Genomic DNA, 18,496 nt, shown 5'->3' with positions numbered 1-18,496 from the left:
TATTCAATCGTATTTGTTTTATTTAAGGTCATTTATAGGCAAGTTTATGATTCAAAATATCAAACCTCAATTAACTTTCTTTCCATATCCATATCAGTTGGTCTCTAGTTTGTTTATGTTCAACTAAAAGTTTCACAGAAGCGATGAACCCAGTTTTCATTGAGACTGTTTGATGAAACGTCTGAAACTGAGACAAATCTCCAAGTTTCTAACGTCTCAGTTCACCTCCTTCCTCAGGAGGTCGATCCTGACTCGTTCAGGAAACTCCTCCTCCTCCTCCTCCTCCTCCTCCTCAGTTCACCTCCTTCATCAGGAGGTTGATCCTGACTCGTTCAGGAAACTCCTCCTCCTCCTCCTCCTCCTCCTCCTCCTCAGTTCACCTCCTTCATCAGGAGGTCGATCCTGACTCGTTCAGGAAACTCCTCCTCCTCCTCCTCCTCCTCCTCAGTTCAACTCCTTCATCAGGAGGTTGATCCTGACTCGTTCAGGAAACTTCACAAACCAACCAACAACAGATAAAACGTCCCTCCTCCTCCTGCTCCTCCTGCTCCTCCTCTTACTGCTCCTCCTCCTCCTCCTCCTCCCGAACACGAGAGGCGTGACTATGGGAAACTCTCATTCCTCCGCTGTCATAAATCTCCGTGCTCATTGGTTCAGTGATTGAAGAGCAGAAAGAGGTGGAGAGATCTCGACCAATAGGACGAGAGTCCCACACACACAAGTTGCTGTTAGGGACAAAGGTGTCTCCATGGTGCCCAGTGAAGTGGAGTCTCCCCCCCCCAACACACACATAGACACACACACACAAACACAAAAACACACACAGTGTGCTGTGATTCGTCGAGCATCGGTGACATCACGTCTTAATGGTGGTTGTTTGATGTTTTCGTCCAATCGGGAGGCTCGGTGCAAAGTGGCGTTGCAGCTTCTCGTCAGTCTGACGTCACAGAGGAATGAAACTTTGTCTTCTCTCTGTCCTCCCCCTCTTCACCCGTCTCCCTCTCCTTCATGCCCTTGTCCCCCTCATCCCTCCATCCTGAGTGATGAAAAGCCGTCCGCTGGGTGGAGAGCGCCTGGCAGGGGGGGGGGGGGGGGGGGTCAAGGTGATGACGTCTCTCTGTCCCGCTCTGAGTCGGGAGATTCCTCACGTCTCTCTTCTCTCCTCCGTCTGTGTGTCCCTCGTTCTCCATCCATCAGCGCTCAGCGGGGGGGCGTCACCGAGACGCTCCTCCGCCGACCACGAATAGATGGGCTGTGTTCTGAGGGAGAGAGAGGGAGAGGGAGAGAGGGATGAGGCCGTGTTAGGTGAAGGAGAGACACTGTGATGGAGTGAATGAAAGTATAAAGATGAAAGACTCCGGTGGAGAAGCAGGTCTGCTGCCTGCAGCGCTGAAGGCAGCTCACATGAAAGGGTTAATCCCCGGCGGCCATCTTGGACTAGTTCTGAGAAAAGTTAAACTTGTAAACAAAGAAAGTGAAGGTGACATCACTGAGACAACATGTTGACTTTCACAAGTGTTTAAAAGGGAGAGGAAGTTCTTTCTGCTCTGCGTCCTGAAGCTTCCTGTTCTACTGATGAGTCGAGAACCCAGAGCATTCAGGTTTCAATAGAAGAGAGAAAGTGAATCAACTGGAGGACGAGAAGAGGAAGAATTCAAATAAAAGAATAGAAGATTAAACACAAGGAGAACTCAGTGACTTCACTTTCTCCTGGAGGCCTCAGGGCCAAGATGGAGTCAGAGTGAGGTTCTCTCTCTCTCTCTCTCTCTCTCTCTCTCTCTCTCTCTCTCTCTCTCTCTCTCTCTCTCTCTCTCTCTCTCTCTCCATTCTTTGTATCTGTCCCTCGCTCTCTGGGGGAAATCATTTGTTGTGACTCTCACAGGAGGAGATCCTCTGCTTCATGAAAGAGCTGAATGAATAACACCCCCCCCCCCATACCCACACACACTCTCCCTCTCTGCCCCCCCCCACCAGCTCACACCTTCACTGACCCCTCTCACAATAGAGACGGGCTCCATTCATCAGGGCTTCCCAGAAAGCTTTGACTGGTTCTGCATTGTGTTCTAATCCGAGGTCCCACCGTATATCACCTCCACTCTTCATCCTCCCCTCCTCTCCTCCCTCCCCAGCTCGTCCTCTCTCTCTCTCTTTCTGGGGTCGGGGAGCAAACGAGCGAGTTTAAAGAGATGTGAGGACTAATCAGATTACTCCTCAGCCCTGATGGATTCCTACGGACAATGAGATGAATGTGGCACGAATCACTTTAAGGGTTCGGCCTCGTCCTGTGATTGGCTGTGAGTCGCTGTGAGTCTGAGTTTGAAGTGACTCCCCCTAACTCTCCCTCTTTCCTTTCTCCCCCACAGATCTCCAAGGTGCCACGGGACTCCTGAGCCTCTGAGGCCCGAGACAAAGGCGAGGGGAAGAGGCCGAGTGAAGCCGAGGGACGGGGGGACAGACGAGGACAAAAGAGGAGGAGGAGCAGAAGAAAGAGGGAAGATTCCTGCTTGGCGCCAGGCCGGGAGGAGAAGAAGAGGAAGGGAAGGAGATTTGAAAGGAAGGATTTGCTCTATCTGTCGGGGGTGCATGCCCCCCCCTGAGTCCCCCCCCACCACTTGGATATCCTCCTCCTTATTTTGGTTTCTGCGTCAGTGACGGGACGACACCAGGTGAAGAATGCACAGTGAACTGAAGGGAAGCCTGGACGTGAGGCTCCCCAGGACTAGAGGCCTCCTGCTGGGCCTCCTCCTCGCCCTGCTGGCCTGTCTCCACCCGGCCGTCAGCGCCGAGGTGGAGATCGACGTGCTGATGGAGACGGGGGGCCGGGGCGAGCTGGAGGCCTCCATGCACTCCTCCATCCTCCGGGACTTCCAGGAGGTGACGGAAGGTATCCGGGAGATGGAGGCTGCTGCCAAAGAAACTCAGCAGGACGTGGCCCCGCCCACCGCCTTCCCAGACTCCTCAGTGGTGGTGGGTCGGATCTTCCAGATGAAGGTGCCGAACAAGATGGAGGATGTTTACCTGGGTGACATCATCAAGGTGAGTCTCAGCTTCAAGTTCATCTTTCACAGACACAACAAACAACTTAGAATTTCACGCAGGTGAGAAAACAGAGAAGAACAAACAGAAATGTGTCATATTTGAATGTTCCATGTACAGACTGACACATCACATCCTTATTGACTTATTGAGAGCAGCTTGTTTCTGGACATGTTGTGTAGTAGGTGTTTGTGAAGTGTTTATTGATCTTCATCTGGTATCTCTAGAAACCTGAGAGGGAATTATGGTATGGACCATATTAAAAAGCTTGTTCTCTGTGTACAAAAACTGAAGCAGAAACATTAAATCAACAGGAACCGATGAATTCATATAATAAATAAACACTTTTGTTTTCTGTGGTAGAAACTCGTCTTCTGTGTTTTCTGATTCTTGATCACTGGGTCAGGAACTTTCCTCTCGTTTCCTCCCTCACATCCTAGTTTCCTGGTTCCTCATCTCCTCCTCCTCGCTGCCGTCAAGCTCCTCCTCCTCCTCTTCCTCCTTAATCCCCCCCCGCTCGTCTTCCCCTCTCGCCCTCATCACTATATCCACCCCCCCTCCTCCCTCCTCCCTCATTCCTCTGAACCTGATTATGTCCGTGACACTGAGAGCTGAGGGCTCCTGATGCAGCCAATAGGAGGCGCCGGTGTGGATGAGAGGATGGAGTGATGAAGAGGAGGAGGAGTGATGAAGGGAGGGTTGAACAGAAACAATAACTCCAGGACTGTGTTTACTCCCCCCCCAGTTTCTAATTCCAAGGCTCCCTCCACTGCTGTTATAAAAACAGTCTCTCCTCCTCCTCCTCCTCCTCCTCCTCCTCCTCCTCCTCCTCGTGAGCCCCCCCCCCCCCCCAGGTATCTGGAAGGTCGGGGCTCAAGGTTGTGGAGCGAAAGGCCAAATCAATTTCTGTGCTGCTCTCATACTAATGGTCTTTCCTCATGGGAGAGGGACAGACGTCTCAGTGCCCCGGCTGAGGACCTGAGCCGGGACACGTCCTCAGAGGAGGAGCTGGTTGAAGACAGGGCGCAGCGTGGAGAGACAGAATCTGACCAAAGGAAACGTGACCTCACAGCTTCACATTCATTTCACGCTCACAGGTTGTGATCAAAGTAAAGAACCTTCTGGCAGATCCAGAGTCAGATTCAAGTCGTTGTTTCTTCTGTGATAGTAGCCAAAGGGTTCTAGAAGCTTCTGGTCTGAGGTCAGTGTCTGCTGAGGCTTGTGAGGAGGTTCCAGACGGGGTCATGGATTTCTTCAGGAACACGGATGTTCATCGTGTTGTGTTGCTGTTGTGTAAACGTCTCATTGTGTTAGATTATTCTTCAGGTGTTGTTCTTCTTCTTCTCTGTGACGGAGACGTTTCCTGGTTCTCTCTCTGGAGCTGTTTCCTCTTTCAGACGACTGCACCCGCTGACCTCAAGCATTTGTAAAGTGGAGGAGACGGCTTTGGATTTTCTAACTGTGTGTGTGTCTGTGTGTGCGTGTCTGTGTGTGTCTGTGTGTGTGTGTATCAGTGATAAGTCACTCAGCTGAACAGGACCGGTGCATCTGTATGCAGGTGCTGCCGGGTCCCTCAGACCCGCGGGCCGGTTCCTCTGCTGTTATTAATGGAAGTGGCCGACAGACGAGTGCCCCCCCGACGCCTCGTTACCACAATTACCAGTGTGATTAGCTGATTGGCTGATGGGCCGGCTGGCAGGGCCGCCACCCACTTCCTGTCTCTCTCTCTGTCTGTGTGTGTGTGTGTGTGTGTGTGTGTGTGTGTGTGTGTGTGTGTGTGTGTGTGTGTACTTTTTGTGCCTACGAGTGTTAAACAGATTTTGAGTTTTCATAATTGTGTAGTATTTGCATGATAAGCGCTTTTGTGTGTGTGTGCAGAAACACATATTTGTGGGACGGTGGTGTGTGTGTGTGGTTGTCAGATCATATTGAGGAGCTGTGTGGAACAGCCCCCCCCCCCTCCCTTCTCCTGATGAATGGGGACAGTAGCTCGCTGTTGTAAATTGGACACTCCCCCCTCCCCTGGGGGCTGTTTGGTGGGAAAACTAACTTTCCCTCCTCTTCCTCCTCCTCCTTTCTCAATTCCTCTTCCTCCTCTTCCTCCTCCTCTCGATTCCTTCTCTCCTCCTCTTCCTCCTCCTCCTCTCCTCCTCTGTGTCGTTCATCGTCTCTTCACCTCCGTCTCCTTCACTCTCTTCTTGTTCTCCCTCTCTGCCTCTAGTTGAAGGATCCCCCTCTCCTTCCTCTTTTTATCACTGCCATCCGTCCTCCTCTTCCTCCTCAGCGAGCCGTCTGTCCCTCGTCTTCCTCCTCACAACACAAGCTTCTTCTTCTCTGCAACACCAGCAACTATTATTCTCTCTCCTCTGCACTTTTCTCCTTCCACAGTTTCTCTCTCGGTGGCTTTTGAAACCACAGCCGTCTCTCCGGTATGCCTCGCTCCCTCGTTCCCTCGCTCCCTCGTTCCCTCGCTCCCTCGTTCACTCGCTCCCTCGTTCCCTCGCTCCCTCGCTCCCTCGCTCCCTCGCTCCCCACCTCTCTGTGAGGTTCTTGAGGCTCTGTCCTCGTGATGCAGGACAGAAGAGACGCCATGGAGCCGTCCCGTCTTTTATGTCCCTGTGTCTCTGCTGCATTAGGAGGTCTTTCCAGCCCGGCGCTCTGTGAGCCCGGCGCTCTGTGAGCCCGGCGCTCTGGCCCTGGCAGAGCAGCAGTGGAAACTGGTTTGAAGAGGGAGGAGATAGAAACACATGAGTCATGAGATCGGTTCCCTGGCAGCACAGTGGCGGTGGCCATGTTGCTATGTAATTAAACTTACGGCAGCCCGAGCTTTTGATTCACATGTTCCAAATTACACCCGTGTTCCCTCGGGTTCCTTCATGAGCTGGTTCTTCTTCTGGGTTCGAGTGGATCTCACAAAGTTCTGCTGGGTCCTGAGCTGCAGCCACAGAACCCCGACCCCCCCGACCGGCTGGGACCGACTCCAGGAGAGAAGAGAGAAGGTCCTCCAGTCAGTTCCAGCTCCATGAGAGTCAGAGAACGTTTCACTCTGTTGTAGGAAAACATCTCACAATGTTATTATGGTGTGTCCTGCTGTCGCCTGGCAACCAGCATGCTCGGTAGAGAATCCGTCTCATTGGCCGACCGGGCGGACGGAGCCCGACCATGTTTGGAGTGTGAAGGTTTCAGGAGCAGGTTATATTTAGACTCTGTGATGTGGATCAGTTTGTTGAAGCAGGTCCACGACAGACACGAGTCCATCGTCAGCAGGCGTCTGCACAGCTCAGAGGAGGTAGAGTCACAGGACATCAACAGAAACACTCGACCAATCAGGAGGCAGTGTCAGCTGCCAATCATCACGTCTCAGCTGTCAATCATCAAATAACTGATTCAAACCAAACTGATCAGAAACTTGAACAAACATCAGAGAGAAGAACTGAAACCACACAATCATCTTTACAAAGTTTAATTTAACGTCTAGTTTTTTATAACTTTTCTAATATTTAATGAACCAAACCAATAAAATCTGAAGATTAATTGATTATGATCATCAGCTGCAGCCGTGCTGTGTGAGAAGAGATCGTTCACTGAACCAGGAAACAAACTGAGAAGAGAATTTCAACGTCTCTGAGTTTCTGAGAAGAAACGGATCCGTTTGTTCTCGTTTACTGAAACAGACGAGAAACAACTTCTTTAATCTGAGGGGGGTGTGTGTGTGTGTGTGTGTGTGTGTGTGTGTGTGTGTGTGTGTGTGTGTGTGTGTGTGTGTGTGTGTGTGTGTGTGTGTGTGTGTGTGTGTGTGTGTGTGTGTGTGTGTGTGTGTGTGTGTGTGTGTGTGTGTGTGTGTGTGTGTGTGTGTGTGTGTGTGTGTGTGTGTGTGTGTGTGTGCGCGCGCATGTGTGTGTGTAACCACACAGTAGCATTAGTCAGAGCTGAAGCAGAGTGTCTGCAGAAAAAGATTTAATGCTGAGACGGAGATAACTCTAGCACACACACCCTTAGACACACACACACCCTCAGACACACACACACACACACACATCATCTGTCTCTCTCACTCAGTGTTTATGCTCTGTTTTATTTTTCTTTCTCGTGGCGTCCGGTGAAGTGAAGCAGGCAGCGAGTGTTTGTTAAGATGAGACTGGTTCTTGGATGACTGCTGCTCAGACAACAAGATGTGTGCACGTTTCCAGTTGTCCTTGTCGTTACAACACACACACACACACACACACTTCTCTATCCCTCTGAATCTTAGAATCTGTTCGCTGTGAGAGAGAGAGAGAGAAGGAGAATGGAGGAGAGTTTTATGAGTTTTGCTTCAGGTCTTGGCAACAAGTTATGTGTGTGTGCGTGTGCGTGTGCGTGTGCGTGCGTGCGGTTTTATAGGTTTTATAGCTGAGGGCTTCATTCATAATTATACTATATTGACAGGGTATTTGTGGTTGTGTGCAAGTGAAAGCACGTTAACTACACAGTGCAGTTTTGTGCTCCTTGTGCGTTAGGCCTCTGTATAGTTGTGTGTTCACGTGCACGTGTCTCTGCTGCAGATGTAACAAACATCTGAATTATCGTAATGTTTCCCTCAGTCGACCACGAGCACGTTTATTCATAGAAGGATTTTGTTCCTGGAACGAGTTTCATCTGAGAATCTGAATTTTCATTCAGCCTCTGTCTCAAAACTCAGCTTCAGCTGCCGTGCTTTTATTTTGGAGAGTTCTGGATATGCATTACAGGTTTTATGTCTGAAGATCCATTAATGCTAAATGAAATGATGCTTTACTGCTGGAGTGATACAGAACGACTGCCTGGCAGATGTTCTCACTGAGCGTGAGGTGACAGGTCGATAATATCAGACACGATTATTAACTCCCAGGAAACTGGTAAAGAATCGTTGTTTTAATGGAGCTCAAATAAAACTCTTCATAATCACAACATTCAAGGTTTTTGAAGCAGAAAGTTGAGTCTTCATCAACATTGTGTGAAATAAGTCACATGATAAATGGAATATTCTTATATCAACTCATTTAACATCATGATTAAATTAATGATTCATGTTTTATTAAGTAGGAAGTGAGTTCAGGGACATTTTTCAGAAAAGTTTCAGTTATTTGACAAATTCCAACAACGTCCCTAATTCTCACAGATTGATTTGAGTTCATGGTGTCAGACGACAGATGATCCAGACGCTCGGGGTTCATAATTAATAATATTCTTAGTTTGTTGAATCAACAAGAATTTAAATCAGATCTCAAATCTTTATATTTTTATTCTCTTTAGCTCGGCTCCATCTTTCCTTCCGACACTGAAAGTGTGAGCTGTGAGATTTCCACTAATAAACATCCGGCTGCCGGTCGGCCACCTAAAGACCCCGCCCTCTTCATCCCTCCCTCCCTCCCTCTCTCCCTCCCTCCCTCCATCTCTCTCCTTCCCTCCTTCTCTCCTTCCCTCCCTCCCTCCCTCTCTCTCCTTCCCTCCCTCCCTCCCTCCCTCTTTCTCCTTCCCTCCCTCCTTCTTTCCTTCCTTCCCTTCCTCCTCGCATCACATTTTCCACTGGAAACAATCGACTATGCCAACAGTTCCCTCTACGCCTTCTCCTCTCTCTCTCCCTCCCTCTCTCTCCCTTCCTCCCCCCCCCCCTCTAAATGCAGCCTCTTCCTCGCTCCCCCGGCGATGGGTTTCTCTCCGTCTCGCTCCACTTCTTTATTCTCTTTTCATCTTCCCTCCCTCTTCCTCTTCCTCCTTCCATCTGAACCCTCCTGTCCTCTTCCTCACCTCCCTCTATGCTCCCTCTGTTTTCCATCCTCCCGGTTTCATTTCAGCTCGTATCACAGCCGTGTGGCCTCGGGTGCGCCTCCTCCCTCGCCGCCTCCTCCTCTAAAATATGAGTGTTATCAGTGGAGCTGTCAGCCGGTGCCCGCTAACAATGGCCTCCTTTCTCCACCTCCTCCTCGTTCTCCTGCTGCTGCAACAATGAGTCGCTTTCTTTCTCTGACGAGCGAGAGACTCGACGCCTCCTCGTAATATCTCAATGTTCAAGAGATCTCTCTCTCTCTCTCTCTCTCTCTCTCTCTCTCTCTCTCTCTCTCTCTCTCTCTCTCTCTCTCTCTCTCTCTCTCTCTCTCTCTCTCTCTCTCTCCCCTTCTTGCTTGACCTCCCTCTTTCATTATCTCCATCGCAGTTTGTGTCTCTGTCAATATCCCAGTGTCTCCTCTGTCTCCTCAGAAGTGATCCTATGTCCCTCTGGATAATAAAGGTGTGTGTCTGTGTGTGTGTGTGTGTGTGTCTGTGCGTGTGTGAGATGATAGCATCACTATAGACACACTCAGTTCTACCAGGTGCACGAGACCTAAATAGATCTGGACTGAAAAGCAGCAGAACAGAAAAGAGAAGATGCTTTTTCTCCATTTATAGTTTTTCAGATTTTTGTTTGATCCTGAACGTTTCTGAACGATTACCTCAAACTGTAAATGTTGTAAAATCATCATCAATACTTCATTATTAATTAATAGAATTATTAAAGTCCGACAGATGGATTTTCCACAGACATGTTAGTATCTCTTATTTTAGGATTTTTCAATCTTTCAGAAGTTTAATCTAAATTGTCTTTGTCAGGGTTTGAGAGCGTCATCATAGTAATCAATCAGGATTTCCTTTGAGTAAATATATCGACTGGTTTATCAGTAATATAAATATTTTACCACCTGATTCATCATCAGCTCCTGAAAGTCGGTCTCGGTCGAGCTCTGGTTCGTTAATATGCAGTTACAGGTTATTTTTCAAGATGAGTAATAAATCAAGTTCGCGTTGAGACGACAAACTGATGAGTCACTGTGTAAACTGTGTAACAGGAAGTGGTGCAGCTCGATTTAACTGCTTCCTGTTTGAAGCTCATCGTGTGTTTCAGAGTTACAGTAAAATAATTCCCACCTGAAACGTAGAAAAGTATAAAACAGCACAAAATGTAAAGTAGAACAGTTTGTGAGTGAAAGTATCTGGAGACACATGAAGGTTATGAATCCTCATATAGTCAACTCAAACTTTCAAATGAGGTTTACTGTAATTTGAAAAGCTCACACGTGGACACTCGAGCAGCGTCTCTTCCTGTTATCCCGTCTTCCTCCAGAAGGACTTCCTGTTATCCCGTCTTCCTCCAGAAAGACTTCCTGTTATCCCGTCTTCCTCCAGAAGGACTTCCTGTTATCCCGTCTTCCTCCAGACAGACTTCCTGTTATCCCGTCTTCCTCCAGACAGACTTCCTGTTATCCCGTCTTCCTCCAGAAAGACTTCCTGTTATCCCGTCTTCCTCCAGACAGACTTCCTGTTATCCCGTCTTCCTCCAGACAGACTTCCTGTTATCCCGTCTTCCTCCAGAAAGACTTCCTGTTATCCCGTCGTCCTCCAGAAGGACTTCCTGTTATCCCGTCTTCCTCCAGACAGACTTCCTGTTATCCCGTCTTCCTCCAGACAGACTTCCTGTTATCCCGTCTTCCTCCAGAAAGACTTCCTGTTATCCCGTCTTCCTCCAGACAGACTTCCTGTTATCCCGTCGTCCTCAAGACAGACTTCCTGTTATCCCGTCTTCCTCCAGACAGACTTCCTGTTATCCCGTCTTCCTCCAGAAAGACTTCCTGTTATCCCGTCTTCCTCCAGACAGACTTCCTGTTATCCCGTCTTCCTCCAGACAGACTTCCTGTTATCCCGTCTTCCTCCAGAAAGACTTCCTGTTATCCCGTCGTCCTCCAGAAGGACTTCCTGTTATCCCGTCTTCCTCCAGACAGACTTCCTGTTATCCCGTCTTCCTCCAGAAAGACTTCCTGTTATCCCGTCTTCCTCCAGAAAGACTTCCTGTTATCCCGTCGTCCTCCAGAAGGACTTCCTGTTATCCCGTCGTCCTCCAGAAGGACTTCCTGTTATCCCGTCGTCCTCCAGAAGGACTTCCTGTTATCCCGTCGTCCTCCAGAAGGACTTCCTGTTATCCCGTCTTCCTCCAGAAGGACTTCCTGTTATCCCGTCGTCCTCCAGAAGGACTTCCTGTTATCCCGTCTTCCTCCAGAAAGACTTCCTGTTATCCCGTCGTCTTCCAGAAGGACTTCCTGTTATCCCGTCGTCCTCCAGAAGGACTTCCTGTTATCCCGTCGTCCTCCAGAAGGACTTGCTGTTATCCCGTCGTCCTCCAGAGCAGCTCAGCCTCTGCAGCTCTGCAGAGCGGGGGGGCAGCGATGCAGGATGGAATCAGGCCGAGGCAGCTGATCTGTGATATTGTCTCGGAGCGTTTCACGCCTGCCGCTCAGCCTGACTTCAGATCAGCGTCTCCAGCAGCTGATAGTCACGCCGGCTTCGTGGCTGACGTCTGCGTCGAGAAGAGAAAACACGATCAAACAACTTTGACTAACTTTGATGAGATTATGGATTATTTCATTTTAATTAGGAGTCTTTTAGGAGTCGGGGGGGAACTGGAAGTGGCTGCTCTGTGGTGACAGCTGCTCTCTCGTTCATCCTGTGAATCACGCAAAAGGCTCTAATCTTCAGTTTAATGCCGTGAACAGTCTTCATGCTACTCAGAGTAACTGTGTCCCTCTCGAAAGCCGTGGTCCTCCGAGCTGCTGGAGTCTTTTCAGGGCGAGTGAGGTTCGATTCCCCGGCGGAGCGTTTCCTGAACGGGTGGAGAGGTGATCACCGAGTGAATCCTCTGTGATCGTTGCCTCTGCCCTTCAAACCACCTTTTAATATCCACTTCTCAGAGTAGCTGGCTCTCGCTGCTTCTCGCCGCCTGGCCCGACTAAATCTCCCAGAATGCAGGGTTTTCCCTGGCTGCGTTCAAAGGGCTCGGGCGCTAACCTTGCCAGTGGTATGTGTGTGAGGGGGGGGGGGGGGGGGGGCTGTTGGAGCGCACGATAACCTTCAGGCCAAAACATCAAGCGCCGGCACCGAGGCTCTGTGCCAGGGAGAGATAGGAAATATTTGTTTCGTTCATTTTGGGGATTTGATGTATTTTTCTGGTTCATTTTGGGAAACGAGCTCAGGGACGACTTCACAAAGAGCTGTCGTGTTTCAGTTGAACCTTTTTCTAGGCCGGGAACTTTCTCTTTCTAATGAACACAAACTGACGACCTCATGCTTGATGCTGTTTGATCTGATCTGTGATCTGTGGAACACGAAGTTTCTCTCTCTTCTTCACTTTGTGAACAGTGAAACGTGGCAGCGACTGGTTTTCAACGTTTAAATGGATCTGAGATAAAAAACACAACATTCAGAACTTTCATTCCTTTTCTTCTAAAAGCAAAATGACGTCGTTTAAATTCAAAGACGGCTGAAAATAATGAATATGTAGATCATATTTCTAGATCTAGATCGAAAACTGATTTGTAGTTTGTTATGATTTATTGACCTACAAGGTTTTATCTGATATCGTTCATATTATAGCGACGTGAAGCATTTGTAGATTCTCCAGGAAATGACCTCACGAGAGTTTCATGTCTCCTCACACGTCGTTGTCTCTGACCCTTGGTTGTGATGTTGTGAAAGATGAATTTGTGTCTCTTCCTCTCGATCGTCTTCTCCTGGCGGACGAGGAAGCAATCGAGTCATTTACTGAGCGATTATGAGAGTTATGATGAGAGTTATGATGAGAGGAGGGTTTGGCAGCTCCCTTGTCCTTCATCGTCTCTTTATGATTGGATTGGTAATAACGTGTGAAGAGGCCTTCAGCCTGAAGACGAGTGGAACACGGTGAGGAACAGATCCAGAGCGGATCCTGGAGCCGGCCTGAGAACAGAGAGGTTTCAGGTTGTGAGTCTGATCCCGGAATCGAACCCGAACAGGAAACCGTTCACAGGAACAATGAATCAACTTCCTGTTTCAAACACCTGAGACTTTCTATCTGAACAGAATCGTCATGTTCAAATGAGGCCTTTTCAAAATAATGACCCAAAGGAAGAGGAGAGCAGAAATAAAGACAAAGAAAAGATATTAAAAACAATAAACTATTAGTTATTAGTTTGATCATCAGTTCATCTTCATGAGCAAACTGAGCTCGATCAACATTGTGTTAAACCTCCTCAGTGTTTACACAAATAAAACATCAAAGTCAATATTAGACTTTTATTCTATAGCAATGATGGAAGATTGTATAACGATTATTATTGATTTTGTTTTATCGTTCAGTCGAGTGCTCGTCCATTTATTTACCGTTGTGACGTCATCGAGGTCAGCTGTCATCACAGGGCTGTGACATCATCAGGGGGGGTCAGGCCCCGCCCCCTACAGGCACATTGTGACGCTTGAGGATGCTTGTACGCTCGTTTGTGTGTGTGTGTTTGTGTGTGGGGGGGGGTGTTGTGTTAGAGATGTTACTCTCCTATGGGCATTTTTATTAAAAGCCCCTGGAAAGGTGGTGGGGGGAGGGGGCACATGTCCTGTCTGAGAGAAGATGTGTGTGTCTGTTTTGTGGCTTGACAGTGTGTGTGTCTGGGTGTGCACGTGTGTGTGTGTGTGTGTGTTTTCCCCCGGCGCTGCCTGTGTGCTTGTTAGTCCATTAATGATGCGTCTGGGGAGAACCGCCTCTACATAATTTATCAACCAGGATTTATTAGCCACAGAATTAACTTGTCGAGCGCAAGTTGCGTTTGTTTTTGGATTTATGTGTAGATGCACTCTCACCCCCCCCCAATTCTCTCCATCAGCCACAGCCTGCAGCCGTATAATTGGCCGAGTTGTTTTAATTTCAGTCGGGTTTGAATTAGATTGCAGAGCTTCTGGGCCCTTGTGTGTTTGTGTGTGTGTTTGTGTAGCGCTGCAGTGAGTCCTCATCATGTTGTTTTTAGATTCAGCTTCTGTCACAAGTGTTCAAATTTGGCTCAACACGCATCAACAAATAGGTAAATTTAGACAAAAGTGGGAAAATCTGTTCAATTGTTGTTGTTGACAAAAAGCGTTTAGTGATTTCTGTCTCGTCAAATCAAATCAAATCAAATCAAATCAAATCAAATCAAATCAAATCAAATCCTTTTCTTCTCCAGCCAAGAAAAAGCATTTCCACAATTAACAGTCAAACACTTAATGTCTGAGAGAACTTCACTTTCTCTTTGAATCATCACTTCTTCTCCTGTTTGCAGATGAATGAGTCCTTTGTCTTTTTCTTTCTCCTCAGATCACTGAACTGGGAAAGGATTCCCTCCCAGCCTGGCTGCACTGGGACGCCGGCTCCAGGATCCTGCAGGGGCTTCCTCTGGACGAGGACAAAGGCGTCCATTACATCTCCGCGTCCATCTCCAACCACACAAAGTCCTCGTCTTCCGAGGTGTTCTCCATCGAGGTTCACCCTGAAGACCACCCGGATGCAGACGCAGCCCAGCTGTCGTCCAACCAGGCCACGGCTGAGGAGGACGCCCGGCCCTTCGCCTGTGGGAACGAGGAGCCGGTCACGGTGCTGACGGTGATCCTCGACGCTGATCTGACCAAGATGAGCTCAGAGCAGAGGGTGGAGCTGCTGGACGACATGAGGAGCTTCTCTGGGGTGGGGCTCCAGCACATGAAGATCCTGCCCGTGGTCAACAACCGGCTGTTTGACATGTCTGCGTTCATGGCCGGGCCGGGGAACGCCAAGAAGGTGAGTGACTGACTGATCTGTTCTTCATCTGATCATGACTAACTCTCCAGCTCTAACCATGGAATGTGTCTCCAGGTGGTGGAGAACGGAGCTCTGCTGTCCTGGAAGCTCGGCTGCTCCTTGGACCAGAGCACGGTGCCCAACATCTACAGTGTCCAGGGCCCGGCCAAGGAGGGCACCATGTCGGCCCGGCTGGGCTACCCGGTGGTGGGCTGGCACATCGCCAACAAGAAGCCCCACGTCCCGAAGAGGGTGAGGCGCCAGCTGAACAACACGCCCACGCCGGTCCTGGCTGTGCTCCCCCCCACCACCGTGGTGGAGCCCCCGGTGAGGATTGTCCCCACCCTCTCCTCCCCCTCTATCGCTGCACCAACTGAGAGCTCCGCCCCCCCTGTACGAGGCCCCGTCCCCCTTCCGGGCAAACCCACCATCAGAGTCCGTGACTCCATCGCCCACACTCCGACCTTGGGACCTCCTCAACCAACGAGGGTGATGGAGAGCAGCAGCACGATTCCCATCCAGCCAACCATGACCAGGCCCACGTTCGTGGAAGCCACAGCCACACCCCCCACGCCTACCAGAAGACCTACCAAGAAACCTAAGAGGCCTAAATCCACACCGGTGCCCAGAGAGCCAAAGACCTCGACAGCCAAGCCGGCCGCACGCACCACCCCAGCACCGGGTGTCATCGTGGATCCATCCAATCACAAGCCGAGCCTGAAGAACCCCCTGGACCAGGTCAATGCGTTGGTGGGAACCTACTTTGAGGTTAAGATCCCGCTGGACACGTTCTTCGATTATGAGGACGGCACAACCGACAAGCTGCGTCTCACCCTGAGACAGAACCACAACGAGGTGGTGGGCGAAGGCTCCTGGATCCAGTTCAACACCACCAGCCAGCTGCTCTACGGCCTGCCGGACGCCCCCCATGTGGGCAAACACGAGTACTTCATCTATGCAACGGACAAAGGAGGCCTGAATGCGATCGACGCCTTTGAGGTGCGTGTGAACCGCTGGCCCTACAATGACAAGACCCCGGTGGTCTTCACAGCCCGGTTCGATGGAGCGCCACATTCTGTAACGCACGACATCCACAAGAAGATCCTCCTGGTGAAGAAGCTGGCCTACGCCCTCGGGGACCGCAACAGCAGCACAGTGAGTCTGCTGAACATCAGCAAAGGGTCCATCGTGGTGGAGTGGACCAACACCAGCCTCCCCCAGCATCCCTGTCCCCGGGAGCAGCTCCTGGTCATGAGCAGAACACTCGCCAACAGTGATGGAAGGCCCTCGCAGACCTTCAGGTACGCCATGGAGCCGGAGTTCAGACCTCTGGATGTCAACGTCAAAGGAAGAGCAAGCTGCAGGAAGTTCTCCTTCGTGCCACCAGGGGAGGTGGATCTACCCGAGCCTCCAGCCGTCACCCCGGCTGTGGGGGCCGGCCGTCAGAGCACAGACGACGTCTATCTCCACACGGTCATTCCTGCTGTGGTGGTCGCCGCCATTCTGCTCATAGCAGGGATCATCGCCATGATCTGCTACAGGAAGAAGAGGAAGGGCAAGCTGACCATCGAGGACCAGGCCACCTTCATCAAGAAAGGCGTGCCCATTATCTTTGCGGACGAACTCGACGACTCTAAGCCGCCTCCCTCTTCCAGTATGCCCCTGATCCTGCAGGAGGAGAAGCCCCCACTCCCCCCCCCCGAGTACCCCAACATGGCCACGCCAGAGACCACGCCCCTCAACCAGGAGCTGCTGGGGGAGTACACCGCCCTGCAGGACGACGACCCCAACGCCCCCCCCTACCAGCCACCACCTCCCTTCTCCACTCCCATGGAGGGCAAGGGCTCCCGGCCCAAGAACATGACCCCCTACAGATCCCCCCCGCCCTACGTGCCGCCCTAAGACCAGCTCCCGCCCCCCCCCCTCGCCGGGCGGAGGGAGAGGATGCCTGAGGAACTGAGACGTTTCCATTCTGGTGTCTGTCTGGACTTTTACAGGGAGAGATGACAAGAGGTGCTAAAGTACAAAACAGCTACAAGGGGTTTGGGTTGGGGGGGGGGGGGGTCAGGGTTTTACAGTGGACTCGTGGGACGATCAGTTGGAGCAGCTGGGAGCGACCAGTGCTCGCCCAGCTGCTCAGTGGCCTGAGACAAACACACTCTGGTCGGCACTGGCTCTCGGGTCGACCAGTTGGTCAGAAGACACTGGGAGACGTGCGCTCCCAGTATCCCAGCAGCAGCTCACTTTGTTCTTCTGTTCATTTGGATACTTACTTTTATTTTTCATTTTTGTTTTTCATCTCTAGCCCGAGATCATCAGTTTTTCTTTTTTTGGGGGGGGATGAATCATTTGCCTAACAACTCTTTGGTCCTGGTTTGAAATAATCCGAGGAGACGGCGGCCTGGTGGCAGCTCGTACGGACTCGGGTATCGAACCCCCGGCAGGAGACACGAGAGGACGGGCGGAGTGTGTGCACGTTTGAATGAGTGTGTGTGTTTATTCAGATTCAGAACGGTTTGCCTTTTAACACTAGTTGTCTATTTCTATCCTTATTCACGATGTCTAGTAAAGATGAGAATAACATGGTAGCCTAAAAAAGATTTAGATTTAAATATGAATTTCTTTGTTATATTGGTTTTTAAAATTCACTGTATATCTGGAGGAAGTCCTGAGAGCTGGTGCTGTGTGTTGGGTGGCGGAGGAAAGGGATCGACCTGAGGAGATTCTTTATTCCTGTTTATTGAAACAATTCATCGATAATTATAGATGAAAAAACACCTTTTAATGGTAAATTAATAATTTAAAGGTAAATCAGGATTGAAACGTGGATGCAGAATAAATAACGAATCATATTCAGTGACGTGAACAGAGTCACAGTTATGATCTGAACGGGGGGGAGGAGCTCCAGGTTTATCTTGATCAAGTGTTAATTATTTTTTTATGAATGAGGAAGGTTCCTCTTTGTGCCATGGAGGGATTGTACAGATGCTCACGTTTCAAAGGTCAAAGGTCGGAGGCAGAAAGACAGAACCACACATTTCTAGAAATTAGCGATCAAAGAAAATCTCCCTCTAATTTTCTTAATTTAAATTTTTTACAAAGTTTTTGATACAGCCTCCAATTGTTTGATTATTGAAATAAAACCTGATTAATGATTAGTCTTCTGTGATTTTGTAAAATCTTAGACTTATGAACTATGATTCAGTTATGTACACTTTCTTTTCGTCATGGGTCACATGATTCAAGTGTTTTATTTTATCGTGTGTGTTTGCATATCGAAATGTATCTCCCATTATACACAGAAGGAATGACCCATGTTTTATGTAATCACAAAGTTTTATTTTGATGTCCTTATGTTTGCTGATGAGATGAAAATGACCCTTTGCAATAATAATGGGAGTCGGCTCCGCGGCTGGTCGGTGCCAGGGACTCGTGTTTCATAACCTCGTGGGTTTTGCCGGATGCCAAGGCTTTTGCTTTTCAAGTGTGCATTGTCATAATAAAACCAACTGGTACGATAAGAAACTGGTATCTGGTTTGACTTGTCTCTGCTGGTGGACGTCCTCCATCTTGTCCTCGTCTCTGTCAGAAGATTAAACAAAGCAATGGGAACTGGTTTGATGGGAACTGGTTTGATTCTTGAGAACAGTTCCTTCTTTCCACCGCTGACCAGAGGTTTGGTGTTTTGTGTCTGTCCCTCTTGTGAACCCGATGTCTCCAGAGCAGTGGATGATTCGGTGCAGCTTGTCTGAAGGGACCTGGACGTACTGGTTCCCATCACGGACCAGTCAGAACCTCCCTGATGTCTCCTGAGGAGGTTTTCACTCACTGACACTTTTCTGCTGCTCCTTCTTA

The 18,496-nt window shown here is 49.6% G+C and overlaps 1 protein-coding gene across 1 annotated transcript in view; it reads left to right on the top strand.

Moving 5' to 3' along the window:
- The window catches only part of dag1 (dystroglycan 1), a 33,147-nt gene extending 14,977 nt beyond the window's left edge, over positions 1-18,170 (top strand). Inside the window, exons 2-4 of the mRNA XM_062409960.1 lie at positions 2,364-3,036; positions 14,183-14,641; positions 14,717-18,170. Coding sequence (XP_062265944.1) covers positions 2,674-3,036; positions 14,183-14,641; positions 14,717-16,543 — 2,649 coding nt within the window. The 5' untranslated portion in view covers positions 2,364-2,673 and the 3' untranslated portion in view covers positions 16,544-18,170. The remainder of the gene's footprint in view (positions 1-2,363; positions 3,037-14,182; positions 14,642-14,716) is intronic.
- Positions 18,171-18,496: the final 326 nt, after the last annotated feature.

This window comes from Platichthys flesus, chromosome 2 (assembly GCF_949316205.1).
Source record: "Platichthys flesus chromosome 2, fPlaFle2.1, whole genome shotgun sequence".
NCBI classification, from domain to species: Eukaryota; Metazoa; Chordata; class Actinopteri; order Pleuronectiformes; family Pleuronectidae; genus Platichthys; species Platichthys flesus.
Note: the sequence above shows the minus strand (reverse complement) of the source record. Positions and strands in the feature narration are given on the sequence as shown.